Here is a 13,329-nt window from a genome sequence, read left to right on the forward strand (position 1 = left end):
TGTCGCCAGGCGATTGACATGTTCAATCGCCGGCTACAGTCGTCGCCGCAACCTCGCCGGAACTGTCGCTAGCCCCGCATGTGTATGCGGGCTAGCGACAGCTACCCACACACACCACACGGAGCTTCCGGCGGGGGGAAGGAAACTCGGCGACAGCTTCCGCCGCATCGCTAATCCCTCTGCTGCCGTGTGGATGCAGAGGGATTTGGCGACGAGCTGTCGCCAAACTGTCGCGCACACGCTCCCGTGTGCGGTGACAGCTACAATTGTACCCCCGTGGGTACTTAGCTTAAGGGCTCTGCCTCTGACACAGGAGACCAGGGTTCGAATCTTGGCTCTGTCTGCTCATTAAGCCAGCACCTATTCAGTAGGAGATCTTAGGCAAGTCTTCCTAACACTGCTATCTTGTCTAATTTTTCTCTTGACAACTGTTGAACACAAAAGACAAGGCCATGTCTGGCTACATATCTGTAAGCAGTGGCTGCATGGTGTAATGGTTAAGGGCTCTGCCTCTGACACAGGAGACCAGGGTTCGAATCTTGGCTCTGTCTGCTCAGTAAGCCAGCACCTATTCAGTAAGAGACCTTAGGCAAGTCTTCCTAACACTGCTATCTTGTCTAATTTTTCTCTTGACAACTGTTGAACACAAAAGACAAGGCCATGTCTGGCTACATATCTGTAAGCAGTGGCTGCACGGTATAAAAAATATTCTACACCCTCCCCAGCATGTTTATAAATGCCATATATGCCTCTCATCACCCTACCTTGCCCACAAAAAGAACATTTTCTTACTGCTCTTAACTTCTTCTAAAACCTCTGAGGAGAGTATGGGAGGGCAGAGTCATTTATTACACACTGAGCAGAGGAACTAAATGGGAACGGATGATTTGACTCTGTAGAGCTGTACACAAATAATTAATCTGCTAACGGCATAGGGTGAAGGTGGGTGGGGTCAGTTCATGTGCTCAGTGTTCACAGCGATGCACTGATTTGTCTCCTTCCTGATTACCTCATGTGGATGATGATGGGATAGAAGTTAGGATAGCTTTCAGACTGTTGTTCAATTTAACCAGGCAGCATCTGACACTATCACAGGAAAGCAGTTTGGCAAACCCAGCAAGCCAGTTGATAAAACCTTAACAAAGCATTTTTGCATTATGTACAAAGCACAAAACGTAGTACTTTTCAAATTATAATAACAGGGATTTAAAGGTGGAACCAAACCTACTTAGGTCACGGTGAGAAAAGAGTTCCAAAGAACAGGAACTGCTCTAGAGAAATCCTGCAGTCATAATGCCACGGGTAAGAATAATATTTGCAGAACACAGCGTATTGAAAATAAGGATGAGTATTAAGAATTAGGATCTGTTTATAAAGCAAGCTATAGCTGTCCATATATGATTTAATTAACACTCGGTTTTTACAATCTAAATTATGATAGATTTTAAAATTGATGTTATGATCATTTATTTTACAACAGACTTAATCCCAAAATTGAGGATCTATCTTTCAATCAAGTTTAGCCCTTAATCTGATTGTACTATCAATCAAAAGCAAAATCAAGTGACAGTTGGATAGTGTACGACCAGCTATAACTGGAATTCCCAGGTTGATAATCAAGTGACAGTTGACTACTGTACGACCAGCTATAACTGGAATTCCCAGGTTGATAATCAAGTGACAGTTGAATACTCTATGACCAGCTATAACTGGAATTCCCAGGTTGATAGGTAGTCAGTGAAGAGATTGGCAGCCTACCAGAAATGACTGCAAAAGTCTTGTGACACACAAATAAATGCATTTACTTCTTTTTTTTAAACAACCAAAAGTGTAATCAAAATTACAGCTGTTTCCCAATAAATCTTCATTCAATCAATGTATTTTTCGCTCCATGCTAATCCGCATTACTGTGAATTGCTGCACTTTGCACATTCCTAATTGCCTTATTAGATAAACTGAAATCCCCCATGTATCTTTTTGTTGCTTCTCTGTTTGTGTTGACAGTGTTTTGTTTCTGCTCACTCTGACAAGAGATAAATAGAGATAAATGCAATTACAGGCGCTTTACAGCCTCACGCCACATATTTACTTATTTGTTATGGTTTTAGATTCTAATTTTATTTCCAGTTTTAATTATTCACAAGATAAATGCTTAAACTGCTGGGGTTCTGCGCCAGAATTCTGCTGTAAGAGACGCATTGTGGACATAGGACTGGGGACACACAGAGAGCTATTAGATGGATGTGGCGATAATGAGAATAAAGTAGAAATGTGAAGTAAAACATATGTTCTGTTCTACGGACTCATATCACAGTCAGCAGCGTGCAAGAAAATGAATGTCTTACCTTTTTAAATGAGCTGTTCATTAGACATGGTGTTTAATTATTGTTTTCAGTATTTGTAGTGTATATCGTTAAAGTGGATCCGAGATGAACTTTTACTCATTGCATGATTGTGTTCCTTTCCTATTGTTTATAGGGCATTCCTCAAGCCAAATACTTTTTTGTTTTTGTTTTATTACTCTAATTCCCTATAAACTAAAAAAGCCCCACCCAGTTTTCAGAGAGCCTTGGCAGTAGCAAGGGCTCATGGGAGCTCAGTCTGGGCAGGAGGAGGGGGAGGTATTACTAGCCAGAGATTTCAGAGGCAGAGGGGAGGGGGAGGAGGGAGGAGGAAGGGGGATTAGGCTTTTTTCAGTCTGAGTGCTGATGGTACTGATAAGCTTGGCTGTGTGTAATGTTTACAAACATGGCTGCTGTCATTGTATCACAGGAAGAAATGATCATATTTTATTAAAAAAAGTATGCAGACAGATTTGCTGTTTAAACCATCTAAACTGTACATAAGATATATAGACAAGTTACTTGTTATAGTTAGTTTTTCATCTCGGATCCGCTTTAAGCAGGGCTGTGAAGTCGGGGCAGTTTTGGGTAACTGGAGTGAGTCGGTGGTTTCAATAAACTGAGGAGTCTGAGTGGGATGATGTTTGTACCAACTGCACAGTCCTGGTAAGAATTAGACTGAGGAGTGGAAGCAACTCACTGCAGAGGTCAATACCTACAGTGGGATGCAAAAGTTTGGGCAACCTTGTTAATCATCATGATTTTCCTGTATAAATCGTTGTTTGTTACGATAAAAAATGTTTGTTAAAGAAAACCTGTAACTAAAAAAAGTTCCCCTGGGGGGTACTCACCTCGGGTGGGGGAAGCCTCCGGATCCTATTGAGGCTTCCCCCATCCTCCTGTGTCCCACAGCAGTCTCGCTGTGCCCCTCCGAACAGCGGGGATGTATATTCACCTTCCCGGCTCCAGCGCAGGCGCAATATCAGCTCTCCGCTCAGAGATAGGATAGGCGGAAATAGCCGATCGCTGTCGGGCCGCTCTACTGCATAGGTGCAAGTCTCCTGTGCCTGCGTAGTAGAGCGGACCCGACAGAGATTGGCTATTTCCGACCTATCTCGGTGCTGAGAGCCACCCCAGCTGGAGCCAGGGAGGGTAAATATATCAAGCCTTGTCAGGCTTGTCGGGCTGGATTGCCTGCAGCTAAAGGGATGGGGGAAGCCTCACTGGGACCCTGAGGCTTCCCCCTCCCCCAGGGGACATTTTTTTAATTACGTAGTCTCTTTAAATACATCATATAGGAGACACACACAGTGATATTTGAGAAGTGAAATGAAGTTTATTGGATTTACAGAAAGTGTGCAATAATTGTTTAACCTATTTTGGTTCCTGGACGTAGTTTCTACGTCCAGGAACCATGCGCGCTACCGCGCGCTTCCGCGGCCGATCGCGCGCGTGCACGCGCACTCCCGGCCGCGGATTCGGTAGCCAGGGAATCAATGCATCGGGCTACGGAGCCCAATCATTGATTCCTCTCCCCCGCTGAAAAAGCGACAGCTTCTCTCAGAAGCTGCGCCTTTTCTGGCCGTTCCCTTCCCGATGCGTCACTCTAAGCGTATGTTACGCTTAGAGTGACGTCATGTAAACAAACTCATGGCCGCCATCTTGTGGCCAAAAAGTAATACTACACCTGTAAAAAAAAATAATTTAAAATTAACACACATTTACATTATAAATCTATTGTTTACCTCCCACCCTCCCAAAACTACCCAAATAAAATGTTTACAATAAAAAAAAAAAACCATTACAATAAAAAAAAAAAATGTAAATATTTACCTAAGGGTCTAAACTTTTTAAATATCAATGTAAAGATAAAATATTTCTATATTTTTTTTATTTTAAACTTGTAAATAGTGATAGATGCAAAACGGAAAAAATGCACCTTTATTTCCAAATAAAATATTGTCGCCATACATTGTGATAGGGACATATGGGCAAATACAATACGTGAGTTTTAATTATGGAGGCATGTATTATTTTAAAACTATAATGGCTGAAAACTGAGAAATAATGAATTTTTTCCGTTTTTTCTTATTCTTCCTGTTAAAATGCATTTACAGTAAAGTGGCTCTTAGCAAAATGTACCCCCCAAAGAAAGCCTAATTGGTGGCGGAAAAAACAAGATATAGATCAGTGCATTGTGATAAGTAGTGATAAAGTTATAGGCTAATGAATGGGAGGTGAACATTTCTCACGTGAAAACGACGGAACCTGAATGGGTTAAACAGAATTAGGCAGGTGCATACATTTGGGCACCACAAAAAAAGAAATGAAATCAATATTTAGTAGATCCTCCTTTTGCAGAAATTACAGCCTCTAAATGCTTCCTGTAGGTTCCAATGAGAGTCCAGATTCTGGTTGAAGGTATTTTGGACCATTCCTCTTTAAAAAACATCTCTAGTTAATTCAGGTTTGAGGGCTTCCGAGCATGGACAGTTCTCTTAAACTCACACCACAGACTTTCAACTATATTCAGGTCTGGGGAAGTGAGATGGCCATTCCAGAACACTGTACTTGTTCCTCTGCATGAATGCCTTAGTGGATTTTGAGCAGTGTTCAGGAGTTATTGAAAGATCCAGCCCCGGCGCAGCTTCAGCTTTGTCACTGATTCCTGGACATTGGTCTCCAGAATCCGCTGATACTGAGTGTAATCCATGCGTCCCTTAACTTTGACAAGATTCCCAGTCCCTGCACTGGCCACACAGCCCCACAGCATGATGGAACCAACTCCATATTTTACTATAGGTAGCAGGTGTTTTTCTTGAAATGCTGTGTTGTTTTTCCTCCATGCACATCGCCCCTTGTTATGCCAAAATAACTCAATTTTAGTTTCATCAGTCCACAGCACCTTATTCCAAAATGAAGCTGGCTTGCCCAAATGTGCTCTAGCACAGAGGTCCCTAACCTGGTGGTCCGTGAGCAAATTTCTGGAGGGCCGCGGCGGATCTGGCCTTTCTCCCTCTCTCTCTCTCTCTCCCCTCGCCGCCGCCGCTCCTGTTACCTTATGCGGGCGGCCGCTTTCTTCCTTATATTCCCCATAGCCCCTCTCCTCTTTGAAGCATCTCGTACAGCAGCGCTTCCTGTGCGGCTTCTGTAAGGAGGGAAGGAGGCGGGGGCAGCGGTTCCCATGGTAACTGCAATCGCCGCTACAGGAAGCCGCTGCCCTGCTTCCTTCCCTTCCTTATAGCAGCCGCGCGGGAAGCGGTGATGTAATACGAGATGCTGCAAGAGGAGAGGAGCTATGGGGAATATAAGGAAGCGACCGCCCGCTCATAAGGTAACAGGAGCGGCGGCCGCGGGGGGGGGGGGGGGGGGAGAGAGGGCACCTCTCCTAGATACACTGGGGCAGCTATACTGGGCTAACTACTGGCTACACTGGGCTAACTACTGGTGACACTGGGGCAGCTATACTGGGCTAACTACTGGCTACACTGGGATAACTACTGGCGACACTGGGGCAGCTATACTGGGCTAACTACTTGCTACACTGGGCTAACTACTGGCGACACTGGGGCAGCTATACTGGGCTAACTACTGGCTACACTGGGCTAACTACTGGCGACACTGGGGCAGCTATACTGGGCTAACTACTTGCTACACTGGGCTAACTACTGGCGACACTGGGGCAGCTATACTGGGCTAACTACTGGCTACACTGGGCTAACTACCAGCGACACTGGGGCAGCAATACTGGGCTAACTACTGGCTATACTGGGCTAACTATACTTGCTATACTGGGCTAACTGTACTTGCTATACTGGGCTAACTATACCTGCTATACTGGGCTAACTGTACTTGCTATACACGGAGGCAACTGTACTTGCTATACTGGGCTAACTGTACTTGCTATTCTGGGCTAACTGTACTTGCTATTCTGGGCTTACTGTACTTGCTATTCTGGGCTAACTGTACTTGCTATACTGGGGTAACTACTGGCTACACTGGGCTAACTGTACTTGCTATACTGTGGTAACTGTACTTGCTATACTGGGCTAACTATACTTGCTACACTGTGGAATCTGGGGAAAAAAAGGGTGCTGCCGCCACAACTAGCCACTGGTCTGTGGGTTGACTCTGACTGTTCTCACCATTCGTTGCTTCAGTCTATCTGAGATTTTTCTTGGTCTGCCACTTCAAGCCTTAACTTGAGCCTGTGGTCTTCCACTTCCTCAATATGTTCCTAACTGTGGAAACAGACAGCTGAAATCTCTGAGATAGCTTTCTGTATCCTTCCCCTAAACCATGATGATGTACAATCTTTGTCTTCAGGTCAGTTGAGAGTTGTTTTGAGACCCCCATGTTGCTACTCTTCAGAAAAAATTAAAAGAGAAGGGAAACTTACAATTTACCCCCTTAAATACTCTTTCTCATAATTGGATTCACCTGTGTATGTAGGTCAGGGGTCACTGAGCTTACCGAGCCAATTTGAGTTCCAATAATTAGTTCTAAAGATTTTGGAATCAATAAAATGACAGGAGTGCCCATATTTATGCACCTGCCTAATTTTATTTAAACAATTATTGCACACTTTCTATAAATACAATAAACTTCATTTCACTTCTCAAACATCACTGTGTGTCTCCTATATGATATATTTAACTGACATTTTTTTATTGTAACAACCAACAATTTACACAGAAAAATCATGTCGATTAACAGGGTTGCCCAAACTTTCGCATCCCACTGTATCTCAGCAATCCTCCTGCAGTCCACCGATTCAGTACCGGGACCCTCTGTACTTATTTGATTCAATGGAAGTCAAATATGGCCCCTGCCCGCTGTGCTCCCTACCATGGAAGAGTGCATATGGACTAGGTATACCTGAGTAAGGCATGCCCAGTAGAACAAAACTGCTTTTGCAAAACTTTTTTAACACCGTACTTGCGCATGCCCACTCTGGATGCACTCGTCTATGCGAGCACAGCCAGAAGAAATGTATTGGGTTTGCACTAAGCCAAATAGGTACAGAGGGTCTCTGCGCTGGATCGGTGGACTGCAGAAGGATCTGGGAAGCCTCTGGACCATCCAGTATATTGCTGTTTTTTTTTTCCATTCAGGTGTACTTTAAAGTCACTTTCACCTTGTGTTGTAGCGGACACTGTTTCGCACACTCTAACACGGTGCAATTCAAAGTCCATGAACAATTCACACCTCATTGTGCAATGCAACAACCCAATGTGAAATTAACCTAACAGCTCTTTGATACCCGTGGCTATTTTTATTGTTTATTTTATTAATTTATATAGTGCTGACATCTTCTGCGGTGCTTTACAGAGTCTGTAGTTATGATATGTCTCTAATTTTCACAATCTATTCCACACCATAGTTGTAAACATAAGTCCATCCCAGTTCATGGCTATTTTTGGTGGAAGCCAATTGACTTATCTGTATGTCTATTGGAGGGGAAGCCCACACAAGCATGGGGAGAACATATAAACTCCATAAACATCCTGGCCCAGAGTCAACCGGGGATCCCAGCTCTGCAAGACACGAGCGCTAGCCATTATGCATTGTGCCCCCCATCTCTAAATATGGAGACTTTCTGTAATGTCCTAAACACATATGGCACATCTTCTACACAGTTAGAAATCACTGAAAACTGCACAGCAGCACATTTATGCAAAATACAAGCTGATGCTGATGTAAACAGTAAACACTTGACTACAGATGTCAATGAAACATCTAAACATCCTGCAACAACTGACCTCTGTACAGGGCCTGGAAAGTTCATCATCTCTTCTTGTTCTTTGGTTTCACTAAGTATAACCTACACAAAAGTAAAAAGAGAAAAAAAAAATCAGTCCATGGACACATAATGTTACATATATACACCACATGATCCCACTTGTAGGCAGCACGGCGGCGTAGTGTGGGCAGCACGGTGACGTAGTGGATAGCACTCTCGCCTGGGTACCCGGTTTGAATCGCAGCCAGGGCACTACTTGCCAAGATTTTGTATGTTCCCCCTATGTTTGTATGTGCTTCCTCCTGACACATCCCAAAAACATACTGATAAGTTAATTGGCTTCCCCTAAATTGGCCCTAATCTACGATGGACTATGGTAGGGATTCGATTGTGAGCCTCTCTGAGGGACAGTTAGTGACAAGAGTATATACTCTGTACAGCACCGTGGAAGATGTTGGCTAAATAATACTAAAATAATAATACTGCACATCAAAGAAAAAATAGATTGGAAGTTAGCAACCATAGCCTCACACTGGCCACTCAATCCAAGTCAGGTTTCTCCTAGACATTGATTATATCATCTGCTATGTGTGACCTTCCTCCAGCACTATCACCTGGTAAAGTGATTTGACCAAACAGCTCTTCAGAACTACTCAAGTCCCCAGACAGCTTTTCTGGTGTACAGTGCTGGAACGATGGGCTGAGGAAAAGGAAGTATCAAGCCTCCAGTGAATTTCACACATCAGCAAGGCCTGGAATAAGTGACAGGAGGGAGCATAAGGAAGGCCAACATGATAGTGCTGGACATAGTCCGGCAGGGTGAGGGTTAAGTGTTGGAGAAAGAGGCAGGAAGTGGTAGGAGGAGGCGTGACAGGACAGAGCTGGGAGAGAGAGAAGGAGCTGGAAGGAAGGGAGGAGTCAGAAGCCAAAGGGAGACGCAGGAGAAAGTTTCCCGCCCACCCGCCCGTTAAGGGTAGATAGGTAGGCGGTTTGTCATTGCAGCTGGCGGGGCAAGGTGTCTGGAGAATGGTGAAGGAAGGATGACTTTGAGGATTTCACTTAGGTGACTTCCTCACGTAACAAACTAATGGAGCGATAAGAAGAACAGTTGATAAGGGGCATGCCGCTGTTCCCGAGTCTGTTGGTGCGGCTGGGGGCCGGATTGAGCCGCATGCCCAGAAAGAGAATGTGTTGTTTAATTTCGATTGTTGAAGTAGCTCTGGACGCTTTGCCCTGCAAGTGAATAGTTATCGTTTTATATTAAAATGTTATTAAGGTTAATAAATGGGCTGCATTGGCCTTAAAATTCCAAAGTCAAACATGCAGTCCGAGTGTTTTGTATTAAACATAGAGTTTTTGATGTTATTTAAGGAAAAGGGGGGAAGTAAAATTAAGGGGTTGGTTTGTCCGCAGGACGGCAATTGGTCATGCACATATCATGGTTTGCTTTAAGCTCCTTAGTGCTAACCCAGAGTCAGGCTCGAAATGGAAATCCGCAGCTCAGAGCGGTAACCTCAAGCTGGATCTATGGGAATTATGTAATGTGCAGGGCTGCCGCATATCTATCTATCGGTTTGATTTTAGGGTATGTATTTCTCCTCACAGATTTTCTTTACAGGAAGTTCCATAAAAATAACCATTAAGTTAGCAACAACTTTGAATTATTTGCATCTAATTGACCATCCCTAATGATAACACAATGGTGAAATAAGGCCAGATTTATGTATTTGTACGAGTTGAGCATAAAATGCGAGTAATCGCTGAACACATTACTGGAACAAAGGATTTTTTTTGTGGAAATTAGTTTGAAGACTATCTTTACTACTGTTGCTGTTTGAATTTGGGCTTCTGCATTCAGAAATCCGACTAATGTCAACACCGCACTTAAAGCGGATCCAAGATGAAAAACTAACTATAACAAGTAACTTGTCTATATATCTTATCTAAAGTTTAGATAGTTTAGCAAATCCAGCTGCAAACAGCTTCAACAGTTTATGGTTATTTATTCCTGTGATACAATTAGGGAAGCCATGTTCTGTTTGTCACAGGCTGAGTGATCAGGACAGCTCCATCCCTGGACGTGTTTAAATCCAGACTGAAAACCCACCTGTTCAGTTTGGCATTTGCAGAAATAAAACTTTTGTTGTGTGAATACTTCATCCTACTATCAATTACTGAATCTGTGCCTAAGCGCTTTGAGTCCTATGGGAGAAAAGCGCTATAGAAAGGTTATTGTATTGTATTGAGTGCTGGAGATGCTATCAGCTTGCCTGTGTGTAATGTGACAAATTCAGAACCCTCTCCTCCTCCCTCCTCCCCTCTGCCTCTGAAATCTCTGGCTAGTATCCTCCTCCTCCTCCTGCCCAGACTAAGTTCCCATAAGCCCTTGCTACAGTGCCAAGGCATTCTGGAGAAGCTGTGGGCGGGGCTTGTTTAGTTTATAGGGAATTAGAGTATTCAAACAAAACATAAAAAGTATTTGGCTTGAGGAATGCCCTATAAACTATATGAAAGAAACACAATTATGCAATGAGTAAAAGTTTATCTCGGATCCACTTTAAGCCCTGAAGCTAGTGGGCAGGCTCACGGGGTTGGTGTCCACATTATTCTTCGTTTGACTCCAATACTTCATCATACCACACCGGAAGGCGGAAGCATGGAAGTCACGTGAATGGCGTGAACCATACATGACTGACCTCCCCGTGATCCTGTCCACTAGCTTCGGTGCAGTAATTGGCATTATGCACGTTTCTGAATGCAGGATCCCGAGTTCGATCACCAACACTAATCTTTACCATCATCAACAATTATTGTCCTATTTTACCTCCATACTGTGTATCTCCACAAGTGCAGGCTGGCCTTCATCAGGGAAGTTGGGTTGCACCCTGACCAGCTGTCCCTGAGCTCCAAAACACACACTGACATGTGGCAGAGAAAACTTCATCGGGGCTGTAGGCTGTGGTGTGCATTCCAGTGTCTCTTTAAAAAAAATATATACATTTATATTATATTGCATTCTATAACTAATATTAGTGCAATGTTATACTTCAGAGAAGTGGAAAATCATGACACTGTCTTGACTTGAGTGGTATCTAAAAAGACTCATTATAAAAACACTTTGACCTTCTTTCCACTCTGGTGACTGAGAAAAATACACACCCATCAGCTCATCCCTATACACGGAAAAGGTGAATGCTGTCACTATATAAGTTTGCCTATGGAGTTTTTCTGCACATCTAACACACAACCATTCCACAATGTTTCTAAAGTCCCATACCCAGTTAGGCTAATTGGTCCCTCGCCAACCTCCTCCACGTCTAGATCCTCTGGCAGATGCCCCGTTATGTTTGCCAGTCGGCACAGGCACAGTCCGGCCACGTGTGCCCCGTCACGCCCCCGCAGCTGGGAGCATTTTGCGCCTGTGCAGTAGTACTGCACAGGCCCAGAAGGCTCCCGCCAATGGGCACATGTGGTCGGGCCATGAATGAACAGCACGCAGTGACTGGCGAACATAACACGGCATCTACCGGATGAACTAGGTGGTGGAGGAGGACAGCGAGGGACCAATTAGCCTGGAGGGGTAGAGGAAGCCCCAGGTAAGTATATTTTTCTTTCTATTTATTCATCTCAGGTTTACTTTAAAGTCTGCTGAGGCAGCAAATAACGACCAGCTCTGCCAATAATCTGCTGTGTATACAGTAGTCCCTGACCCCCGCCCGACAAGCAATCTGCCATGTGACGTCAAGTCTGCGGCACTTCGTCGGCCATATCCCTCCCCAAATAGCTGACTCCATATGTACAGTCTCGGCCCAGCGATGTTACCCCAAGGGATCAGATTCCGATCCGTGTTGAGCAACGGCAATCAGTCAATGAGTTATATGTACTCCAAACAAAGAATAGTTGTCATGGTTGCAAAGAAATGAAGTGTGAGCTCCTTGTTAGTTTAGGAAACCCATAGATGGCTACAATACGGTATGTATGCTATACCACCCTCCCTGTGCTGAGCAGCTCTCCTAATACCATCCTTCCTGTACTCCTGACCTCTGTTCACACCAGGGGTCTGTGCTTCCATCTCTCCTCACAGCACACTCATGAACTCCTCTTCTCTGTTCAAATCACTCTCTGTGTACCCACTATCTCTGCTTACATCACACTTCCTATGCTCTCCATTTCTGCCCCCGTCCTCCTGTGCTCCCGGTGTCTGCTCACCAAACCCCTCATGCCGTCCTTAGCCCCAAGTCATTATGTCATGCCTTTATCTGCTGCAGCATGGCAGAGCTAATAATTTCTGGGTCCTGGATCGTCCCAGCTGGTGCCCATATGTGTTGCAAACCACCTAGACCTAAATCATGGTGTGGGTACACTTAACAGCCATGTCAAGTGTAATTTCTGTGTGATGTCACTTCCTACATGAACATTATCTGTCCAGTGATGTTCTACAGTTCCCAAAAGGTTTGAGTATGTGCAGCTGCCTGTCAGAAGATTCGCCTGTCCCACCAATTATCAGAACTGACAAAAGACAGTGACCATCAACTATTGAACTGAAATTAAACTTATGATATAATTAATTGTGTGTGTTTTACTGCATTTCTAAAGGCAACCTGAAGTGAGAGTAATATGGAGGCTGACATTTCCATCCTGGCATAAATAATGCCAGTGTGATGCCTGGGGCACTAGGTACTTAGCAGATATATAGAAATCGAGAAGTCGGGAATAGCCAAAGGTCATATACGTATCAGAAACAGAGGTACCAGGAGTCAGACAAAATCAGAGTAGTTAACAGGCCGAGGTCAAAACTGAGTATCAGATGACTGCAGTATAGGGAGGATAAGGCAGAGAAAGAGTCGTAAACAGGCCGAGGTCAGAACTCAGTATCAGATTTCTGTAGTACAGGAAGGATGAGACTAATCAAAGTGAGGGGCACGCCGGGTCATACACAGGATAACAATCAGGAGAATATACAATATACTATACAATATACAAGACTGATCTATCTAGAGTACATATACAGTGGCTTGCAAAAGTATTCGGCCCCCTTGAAGTTTTCCACATTTTGTTACATTACTGCCACAAACATGAATCAATTTTATTGGAATTCCACGTGAAAGACCAATACAAAGTGGTGTACACGTGAGAAGTGGAACGAAAAGCACACATGATTCCAAACATTTTTTACAAATCAATAACTGCAAAGAGGGGTGTGCATAATTATTCAGCCCCCTTTGATCTGAGAGCAGTCAGTTG

At 44.0% G+C, this 13,329-nt stretch overlaps 1 protein-coding gene across 5 annotated transcripts in view; it reads right to left on the reverse strand.

The window, feature by feature from the left end:
• SEC16B (SEC16 homolog B, endoplasmic reticulum export factor) overlaps nt 1-13,329 on the reverse strand; it is a 391,505-nt gene that overhangs the window by 267,683 nt on the left and 110,493 nt on the right. For all 5 annotated transcript variants that reach the window (XM_068239647.1, XM_068239646.1, XM_068239648.1 and 2 more), the window contains exons 8-9: nt 10,910-11,064; nt 8,105-8,166 (exon numbers count right to left, since the gene is read on the reverse strand). In XM_068239647.1, the coding sequence (XP_068095748.1) occupies nt 8,105-8,166; nt 10,910-11,064 (217 nt within the window). The remainder of the gene's footprint in view (nt 1-8,104; nt 8,167-10,909; nt 11,065-13,329) is intronic.

Source organism: Hyperolius riggenbachi, chromosome 6, assembly GCF_040937935.1.
Source record: "Hyperolius riggenbachi isolate aHypRig1 chromosome 6, aHypRig1.pri, whole genome shotgun sequence".
In the NCBI taxonomy this organism is placed as follows: Eukaryota; Metazoa; Chordata; class Amphibia; order Anura; family Hyperoliidae; genus Hyperolius; species Hyperolius riggenbachi.